The sequence below is a fragment of the Pavona decussata genome, unplaced genomic scaffold (genome assembly GCF_977016875.1).
Source record: "Pavona decussata unplaced genomic scaffold, jaPavDecu1.1 SCAFFOLD_262, whole genome shotgun sequence".
Classification (NCBI taxonomy): domain Eukaryota; kingdom Metazoa; phylum Cnidaria; class Anthozoa; order Scleractinia; family Agariciidae; genus Pavona; species Pavona decussata.
In genome coordinates this window covers 137,624-147,449 of record NW_028145665.1, presented here as the reverse complement: position 1 = coordinate 147,449, position 9,826 = coordinate 137,624, and the positions used below count along the sequence as shown (strand labels likewise).

At 38.2% G+C, this 9,826-nt stretch overlaps 2 protein-coding genes across 2 annotated transcripts; one reads left to right on the top strand and one right to left on the bottom strand.

Moving 5' to 3' along the window:
- Positions 1 to 333: 333 nt before the first annotated feature.
- On the bottom strand, positions 334 to 4,908 carry LOC146455967 (3 beta-hydroxysteroid dehydrogenase type 7-like). Its single transcript, XM_085093609.1, has 2 exons — positions 4,605 to 4,908; positions 334 to 2,764 (listed from the first exon to the last, which is right to left on the bottom strand). Exons 1-2 carry the CDS (start codon positions 4,875 to 4,877, stop codon positions 1,868 to 1,870), a joined length of 1,170 nt encoding a protein of 389 aa, XP_084949735.1. The 5' UTR covers positions 4,878 to 4,908; the 3' UTR covers positions 334 to 1,867.
- Positions 4,909 to 4,930: 22 nt separating this feature from the next.
- LOC146455966 (LYR motif-containing protein 9-like) lies at positions 4,931 to 8,981 on the top strand. The gene is made up of 3 exons (XM_085093610.1): positions 4,931 to 5,097; positions 8,195 to 8,287; positions 8,854 to 8,981. Exons 1-3 carry the CDS (start codon positions 4,990 to 4,992, stop codon positions 8,863 to 8,865), a joined length of 213 nt encoding a protein of 70 aa, XP_084949736.1. The 5' UTR covers positions 4,931 to 4,989; the 3' UTR covers positions 8,866 to 8,981.
- The last annotated feature ends 845 nt before the right edge of the window (positions 8,982 to 9,826 follow it).

Genomic DNA, 9,826 nt, shown 5'->3' with positions numbered 1-9,826 from the left:
CAGCGGTAGCTTATTGTCACTCAGAGCGCATCAGGAAATTGTAGGTTATGTGTGGTGTATCTGTGAAGTGAAGTGAAGCTATGCTATTGGTGGAATCAGGGTAAAACCAAACATTTGTTTTCACTCCCACTGACGCAGAGCCCCAATTTCTTTACAAACTAACCGTACTTGTGGGAGGTCTAGTGGCCATTTATGTATTTTTTTTTGTTGTTGTTTCAGTTGAAATACACGGCCCCAAAGCTCGCAGCTTTAACCATGATCATGTTGAAATAAGTGTGAAAAAAAAAACCGGCCATGTTATGAATAGCACTCATTGATGACACAGGAACAACAACAACAACAACAACAACAATACTTTATTCCATCCCCATTATAATTACAATAAATAATATAAATACATACATAGAATAGATGAAAGGGGTGCTGGCTGCTTACAAGTTAAAAATGCCAGGCAGCCAGCTGTAAGAAAAGATATTTAAATGTTAAGGTCAGGGACACAAGAGCAAACACAACTAAATACACACAATATATAGCAAGCTAAACAGACTACACACATTACTATCACTTACACATTGTTTACATCAAAGCCTCTCACTTATTGCAACTCTATGACATACAACAGAACTTTAATGTTATTATGAACAGAACTTTAGCTATCAATGTTACATCACAAACTACACAGTACAATACTATTATCACATACACATTACTATGCCTTACAGAATTACAAATACTGGTAAACAGGGACACTACATACAAACTACAACTTTCCTTTCATACTGACAGGCACCTACATTAAATTGTACAATTTCATAAGGGAAACTGATTCTAATTTCTTTAATCATAATTTACTTGCATTTTATACAACAACAACAAAACAAAACAACAAACAAGAAATCCATATCAGATTTGAAAGTGCCCATCCTATTCCCCCCCCCCCCCCCCCCATACAAAATGGTGAGGGTGGAGGTATTATTTAAAATATTTGGTTTTATCAACTGCGTTGAAGGCCTACCACTCAAAACACAGGGCTCGAAATAATTTCCGAAGAGTCTCCGGACACGATGACCGGCCAAATTCATTTAAGCTCGGTCATGTATCGTTTCTGTCCGGTCAAATTTATAACATAAATAACTCTTAAAACAGGGGCCCATGAAACAAAACTGGCATTATATATTTCCAAAAAAGTCGTTGCGTAGAGCTAATAGCACTTTAAAGCACTCATAGTCAACAATAAAAATAAATTACAGCGGCGAAATGAAAATAAGCTTATGTGTATTAAAATAAACTAACTAATAAATTAACCAATAAAAGTACAAATATTTATAGTTTTGTGACTGGAAGTGCGTGAACCCCGATGTCTGTTTCAATGCGCGAATTGTAAACAACGGCTCTAGTTGCATTTCACCGACGATTTCAGATCAAAGTCCCAAAATACACAGCGACTCGCTACATACTGGTAACAACTGAAACAACTAAATAGCATGGAAATTTTTATTTATTTCATCTTCAATGCGATTGAATGTGACCGCTCAACATAACCGGCAAGACGAAAGGTTGACCGGTGAACTCCCCAATCATTGCGGACATTGTCCGTTGACCGGCCGTTATTTCGAGCCCTGAAACATCAGCTCTTTACAATGGCCGAAATTAACTACCTTATCACCCCAGTTGACAAAACCAAATATTTGTTTCGACTCCACTGACGCAGCATCACTATTTCTTTAGAAACTACGCCCCTCATCGACACAACAAATAGTGAACTAAGAACGAGAGGCAGCAGTCACTATAGCAACCGCTCTTAAAAGTAAGTCATATCAGATCTAATAAAAAGTTCTCAAAATAAACTATTCTTACATGTAGAAGGTCAGCTTTTTAAAGCTCCATATTTTTCTATAAGATATCTTACTGTGTTGTTTTTAGATTCTTCATATGAATAAATTGGCTTATAACCAAGTTCAGTTTTAGCTTTTTGCCAGATAACAGTCATGCCTTTGCACACACAAAATATAGAACATCTGGAAAGCGACACAGAAAGGTTACAAAATGGCCGTAGAATCCATGCTATCCACTCTAAAACAATAGCAATAAAGACTATGATTGCATATGGAATGGAAACATTCAGCAGTTGGCAGCCAGTAGCTGTCAAGTAGGGTTCTATCAAATCAAAAAAGTTCTTTTCTGGTGTGTGGTCTCCAATACAAAATGCTTTTCCAGCAATCTGTGTTGGGTTTGTGCGCATAACCTCAACTGCAAGCACATGGGCCCAAGCTGCATTGCCCACATAACACGTGTGGAACCTGGCATCTGTACTTCCCATTCTTGGTAAATAACCAAACTGGCTTTTGGCAGAGTTGATTACATTAGGAATGAACACTTTGTCCCCTTCCCCATACATGACCGCCATTCTCAAAGAACAAGTTATAAGTGAACTGCCATTTGCAAGTGGATTCCCACAAGCCTCCAAGACTTTTTTCTCAGCTTGCATCTTGGTGAATGCATACTGGCCAAAAAGGTAGCCAGAAACATCATTCCCTGGTAGAGGTGACAACTCATTCAAATTGTAGTTATCTGACCAACCCAACATGATATCTGCGGTACTTGTGTACACAAATTTACTGACACTGCACTCTATGCAGGCACTGATTAAGTTACCAGTGCCTGTCACATTGACTGCATGCATTCTCATCTCTGACTGATGGTTTCCATGTATTATACCTGCTGTATGAATGACAACAGTTGCTCCCTTGAGTACCGCTGCGACCTGAAAACAAAAAATGGGAAATCTGTGAGCAGATGAGCTGTCAAGACCTCACCTAGGAGACTATGTGCAACTTCTAAAGCTGCTAAAATCCCTGCAGGTTCTCTCTGGAGAAACCGGCTTTTGCTAAATTTTCCATCCGTAGTTCAAATTAAGTTCCTACGCGTTATCAGAGGCCATCCCATGGACTAACCTGCGGGCATGCTAAGGGATTTGTTGTAAAACTTTGCCCCAGAGACTGCGGCATTAAATCACTTTTACATTTTTAGGTAAATCTCCACAGGGTCCTATCCACAGGATTTGCACATGGTCTGCTACAACTATGATGTTCAGCATTAATTTATCAAGCGGTCAACAAAAGCTTGAATGCCGATGGTCGATAACTTCTCTTTCAATGTGAGCTTGTTTGTTGTTGTTTAAATTTGCAAGTATTATTAAGCCATCCTTGACCTGAAAATGGTGGAAACAAAGTAATAATATATCTTAAACTAAGTTGAACTTCCAAACATGCCATGAAACTTGGTGAATAGTGACAACGTATCATGTGGCTGATACAAGTTGCGAACATGGATTTTTTGTAGCCCTAACACGAGAGTCTTCTACAAAAAAAAGCAAAGGAATAGCATGTTGCTTTTGACTATGTTTCATGTTTTATCCCTTATCCTCAATTTTAATGCCCAAAGAGCATCATATGGCACTTTATGCAACTAATTGCTCAATATTTGCTCAATATTTTCATCATGCTATCAACAATGCTAGCATGATAAATGATTACAACGTAAATTTGAAACAGATTGTCAATGGTACATGTACCTCCTATTTTTCAGTGCTCAAAATAAATTTATGAAACTGTTCAGTTGGTCTGTTTTTCAAACATAGTCACTGAATTTATAGATGCAACAGTTTTTTTTTTTTGAAATATTACAAGGGTGTGTGGTGTAAAGGGTGAGGCCACTTGTTACCGCCATCCACGAAAACGAAGAAGACACTTGGTGACAGGGCTTTTACTGCTGCTGCACCGTCACTGTGGAATAAACTGTCTAAATTGAAGACATTCTTATTTAGAGTTGCTTACAATATGATGTAAGGATTGTAAGAATTGTAAATAACTATTTTTAATTAATCATTTTTTATTTCTTACTTTACAATTTGTTAGGCACATTTGATCATATGCACATGCTAATTTGCGCCATACAAATATTTAATTTTTATTATTATTATTATTATTTATTAAGAATCAAAGTACAGCCTGTACTATTTTCCAGCTGAACTTTTCTGCTAATCTGAAAAGTTTAATGATAGTTCTCGTTAAGATAAATATTTTGCATTTATTACCAGAATGTTGTAGATTAATGTGTAAAACTAATCACGTAGGGTTAAATTGTATTGTTAAGCACATGATTTTAATAAAGATGTATAGGGAGAAAATATTTAAAGAAGAGTAGAAGTCAAGCTAGCAAGGTTGTTACGAAAGCTACAATTCAATTGTGGGCTTGTTCCTTACTACTCTGGTATTGTGGTGCATTTTGGCTTTTGACGATTACAGCAGATTACAGGAGAAGTTTAGAAACAAAGCCCTTTCAGCTTGAAAATTCTTCTGCTTTTCATTAGAATACAGCACTGCCGTCTTTAGGTCCAGGGGTGGGGATCTTTGTCACATCGTTTTTCATGTAGCTCCACTCCTTCAGAGCTGCTTTGACGAAAAGCCTCTGGGTCCCCGGGGGCGGACCCCACGGGATGACTGCTGATACCCGCATTATATTCCTGGCCATTTCATACATTTAGTTTACAGTTTAAAAGTGCAATATCTTTTCACACAGGACTACATCGCTTTGCTACTGACCTGTTCGTAATTGCAAACGTCCCCTTGCTTGTATGTAAGCCTCGTACTTCCATCCCGGGTATGCCGATTCTGAACAAAGTAATATGGCTGCTGCGGACATATATCAAATCCTCTGATCTCCCGAATATTCTCACCTCTTGTGTGTAACAATTCCACTACTTTAAGCCCCAAAAATCCCGCTGCACCCGTCACTACTATCACCTCGCCATCTGAAGACGCTGTTACAGACATTTTGTGCAAATTAATATGAAACTCGCAAGGGGCGCAAGTCATCTGCAGTCTGCAGTAGTCTGTGGGCAAATTAGGAGGTTACACAGCTTGAAGGCACGGTTACTAATTCTTCAAGCAAACATCGTTCCAAGGCTTATTTTATGGAGATTTTATAATGCAGCACACCATTAGAACACCGGTTTTACTCTACAGACATCTACTTAGATGCATAAAGCAGTTGCCTGAAGAGGCTCAAAGTCATTATAAGCATCATGTCAGACAGGTAGGTAAGACAACAGTTCATATACGCTGATCATGAACTAAGTGGTACAGCAGGCTTGGTACATATCATTCAAGTCTTTCAATGAAAATGAATACTATAAGCTTAATCAACAACAATCAATACCAATTAATTGACTGATATTGCAAATCAATAAAAAGGAAAGACTCAAAAGACTTGAGTGAGTGCACAGGCAGCCCAAGTTCGCGTCACTAGAGAGCGTGTAATAATTAAATAAAATACAGGGCAATGTTTGTTGACTAAAACGAAGCCCACCTGCAAAAATTGAGACAAATCCAGAAAAAAAAGGCCCAACATTTGACAGAAGGCGGTTCTGCATCCAGTCCTTCAATTACTGCAGAAAACCAGCGAAAAAAAAAAAGGAAAGAAAAGTGACGATGTCGCCGGGTCTTGAACGCGCAAACCAGAACTACCGCACATATGGCGTGCTCAACTCCCATGCTAAACAAGGATATCTTTGTAATGGTTGTAAGTTGTAAGTGCGACTGTGTTATCATGTTCGATTGGGTTTGGCAATTATGAATTATGAAGCGGTCCGAGATGCCGCTGTGGGGATGGGCTAAGTGCTGTACATGAAATGACTGTACTCCATCGGGTGGAGTTAATTTGACCTCGGACCCAAGCTCCGTGACCATTTTCAAAATCATCGGCTGTTGGAGAAACTACGCTATCGTGGAATCGGAAGCAGAAAATGCTCATTTCCAGCCAATTGAGTGGGGATTTTTGACGATGAAACATTCACCGAGGTTTGCGAATGATGGGGCTTTAGCTTTGAGTGAAAAAATCGCGGCTGGGATGGAAATTCGAGGAGCAAACCGCCTCTGAGCGGACTATGCGAGCTTATGATCGAAATCTTAGTGTGCTGCCTTGACTCCGTCTTATGAGGGGAATGACAGTGATTTCAAAGAACGCTCGAAAAGGCGAAATAGGCTACAAAATTCACAAGGATACACCAGAGGTGAGTCGGTTTTATTCATTTTATTGAATGAAAGTTAAATTTAGCGTTTTGTTAAGCGTCAGAATCGTCGGTATTTTATTTCCCATACAAAGTCTTATAGTGCGTTCAAATTCTCAACGGCTGCCCGTAACCCAATACCGCTTACACTCAAAGGTCATTGTCTCACTAGTTATTAATTATCACACGCTCTCAGCTCTAGTGACGCCGCGAACTTGGCAGTTTTATTCGTTTTATTGAATGAAAGTTAAATTTAGCGTTTTTAGAACTTCATAATCAACAGTATTTTATTTCCCATACAAAGTCTTATAATGCGTTTAAATTCTCAATTGCTGCTTGCACTCAAGGGTCATCATGCCCACTAGTAATTAATTATTACACGCACTCTAGTGACACGAACTTGGGCTGCATGTGGTGAGTGTGGATTTATTTTCATTGATTAATTACTGATTGATGCATGTGATAAAAAATTGCACTTTACATGTGCAGTAAAATGCATCTTAATTTATGAATTGAAAAATCATTTACTTAGTTTATTTGTTCTGTTGTATGTAACTCATTGTACATATATTTCCCTGGGCTCACTACTCATATACCATAAAATTCTGAAAATAAGCCCCTCCAGATAGAAGCCCCCCAAATCTGAAACGCAAAAATACCTCCTATAATAAGCCCCTCTGAATATAAGCCCCCGGGGGTTTGTATTTGGAAATTGTCCTTGGATTTTATTATTTGACTCAGATGAGGGAGATCTTGAAGGCACTGACACAGAGGAAACTGATGAAGAACGATATGAGCTTTTATAGTTATCATGAACTTTGAGCCTGAACTATGTTACCGTTTTTACTGTATTTCCGTTTTAATTAAGTTTATTGCTGTTGTGTTTGAACTTGGCATTTTCAGTGCGATTAATTTATTACGAATTTCTAGCCAGTTGCACATTCAAAAATTTTGACACAAATTCCCCTCCAGTTATAAGCCTAGCCAATTTTGAAATGCAAATTTCCCTCCTTTAATAGGCCCCTCCAAATATAAGCCCCTTCCAAAAGTAAACCCCTCAAAAAGGTCCTTTGAAAAATATAAGCGCCACGGCTTATATTTTTGGAATTTTATGGTACCTCACTCTGTATAACAGCCAGAGAGGACCAACAATGGTGGATAGATGGTGGTCGATTTGACCTCAGTCATTGGTAACTTTAAATAGCATTCCCATGCTCTCCTCTCCTCTTGAATTCAAAAATGTTTCCCCAGCATTCACTTTGAAAGGGCATATGTGGCGTATGGGGAGGGGACTTGCATATAAAAGTGACCGGGGTGATTGTCGTACTTTGTAGGGTTTGGTAGTCCTTAGGGTGCTAAAATCTAAAATGACTTCTGTCAGAGGTATGGTGATACCTTTTAGGGTATTGAAACAAAAAATATGAGAGGGTGTAAATTTCAGTCAACTGCATTGGTACCTCTTAGGAGTAACAAATTGTTCGGACCACATCTACAAAACAGATTCTGCTACCTTTTACGGGTCCTTTTCAAAATTTCCGATGATCACCCCTGTCACTTTTATATGGGAGTCCCCCCCGTGATTTGTGGTAGCCTTCAATGAGGCAGAATTATATGGTTAGTTCCACTTGATCTTGCTTCAACATAATCACTGTTACAAGTGCAGTGCGGTTACAAGACAGTGTACTGTACGAATCAAATTCTAGAGTCTGTACAATCAGTTTCCCAGCACAGTATACTTTCTTACATGAGTAGTATATGACAGGTGTCCACATCCCGCATACATGTCCAAATGCCAGAAAGCTCAGTTATAGTCAATAGCAATTAAGACATTTTGGTGAATGAAAATCATTTTTATTGGTTGATTGAATCAATCAATAAATTCAATTCAAGTGAAATTAGGGATTTTGGAGTTTTATTATTGATTAGCTCATGGGTTTTTTTTTTGGGGGGGGGGAGGGGGGATTTATTAGCATCGCTTATCTCACTTTGAGATATGAGTATGATATCCGGGTTTCAACTACAGGTTGAACAGCAGGTATCAGGTGTCATTCACCAAATCCTTTTTTGTATCTAATTCATCAAAAGAATAAACAAAATATTGGTAAATTTTTATCTCTCCTGTAGAGTTATGCAAGTCATTGTGATGAAAGTGACCCTGTAAGAATACAGCAGATTATTGACCGAGCCCTGCAGGATGCTGAGTGGCTTTTGAAAAAGGTCAGTGCATCACATGACACCAGCTGTACTTTGTGTATAGATCTAATGCTGCTATGCCCAGGCTGTAGGGTGAAAGATGGGCTGTGAAAGATGTCATTGAATTGCTGCATTAATAACCTTTCACAGCTGAGTTACTCATGAGACCATTATAAGTCAGGGGGTGGGTTTGGGGACTTAAAGGAAAGGAGAACAGACCATGAAAGGCAGGATAAGAAAGAGGAAGAAGGAGGATTTCTAGGATGGTAAAGTTCTGCTTAATTAAGATGTGTCCTAAGTATTTATTAACAATAGACTAGTGTTAAATTGATATTCCAACAACAGACTATTACTTGGAAGTAATGCTTAGGATACATCTCAGCTCAAAGGTCTTCCTGAAGCTCACCCTGGAAATCAAAAATAGGATGCCATCAAGCAGCACTTACTTTACTGCATATTTTGAACATTGTGCCATTAATGCACTTTGAAAAGCTTAGCTCAACTGACAAGCTTGTTACAATGCAAACATAGTGTTGTTTTAAGTATTTTTTACTTGTTAATCACAGTAGTTTGTCTTCTTGTCTCCACAGTACAAGAAGTAAAGTCTATTGCAACTTCACATGTTAATGGGACAACAGCAACCTGTTAAATTTATCTCAGAGAGCAATGTCATCTTCCTTTGAATATCATCAACCAAGCATGCCAGTTACAGTAGTTACCAATATTAATTCATGTCCCTTCACCTTGAAAAGAGGCAGACAAAGTTGTATTTTGGTGGATGTCAAACAAAGAAAAACTGTTGAAATTATTTGGAATTTCTGACCAGATTTCAAGGCAATGGAGTGAAAACATTGACAGTTTTAGCCACTGACAGATGATAAAACTTTATCAAAGTTGATTTCCAAGCCTGTTTAAACTAAAAGAAAGGCCATCTTTTACAAGATGTAAAACTTTTCAATTTCACTGGACATGATAATTTGCAAAATCAGTGAAGCATGTCAGTTAGCAAATTATCACATGCAGTGGAAAGTAAAAGTTTTTATTTCAAAATATGTTATCTTCTTTATGAAACCTTTTCTCTACTTTGAACTGCATGGCTCAGGAATCAATTTTAATAAAGTTTTAACTTCTCTAAGCAGGTAAAATTGTCAATTTCTTGGCCCTGTTGCCTTGGAATATTTTCAGAATTTAAGATAATTTCAATGCTTCTACTGAATTTGACGTGCTCCTTCCTCCCATCAAAAGGGCACTGTTATTAATTGTTCGGTTATCGTTTGTTGGAAGAAGCGGTAGCGAGGTGAAAACACTTGGTTGCTGCCATAAATGATTTCAGTTTTCAACCAAGCAAATCCGATCAAGTTTTTAGCTTTAAAATAATCTTTTGCTGTTTCTTGTAAGAAACGAAAGTCCACCTTTAGGAATTTCCTTTGTAGGTGTCGCACTTGATTTCCAAGTATCTTTGGCACAAACAATCCGGCTTAAAAAGTTTAACTCCAAAGGATCTGAAAGAAGTCGTTGTTGTTGTGGGAGAAAAGCAAAAAACGAACTAAATGCAGCAGTGGC

Excerpts from the sequence above, each read along its gene's own strand:
- LOC146455967 (XM_085093609.1), bottom strand. The coding sequence starts at position 4,877 with ATGACTTGCGCCCCTTGCGAGTTTCATATTAATTTGCACAAAATGTCT. Across the intron at positions 2,765-4,604 it reads ACGTTTGCAATTACGAACAG|GTCGCAGCGGTACTCAAGGG; the intron begins GTCAGTAGCAAA and ends TTTTGTTTTCAG.
- LOC146455966 (XM_085093610.1), top strand. The coding sequence starts at position 4,990 with ATGCAGCACACCATTAGAACACCGGTTTTACTCTACAGACATCTACTT. Across the intron at positions 5,098-8,194 it reads ATAAGCATCATGTCAGACAG|AGTTATGCAAGTCATTGTGA; the intron begins GTAGGTAAGACA and ends TCTCTCCTGTAG.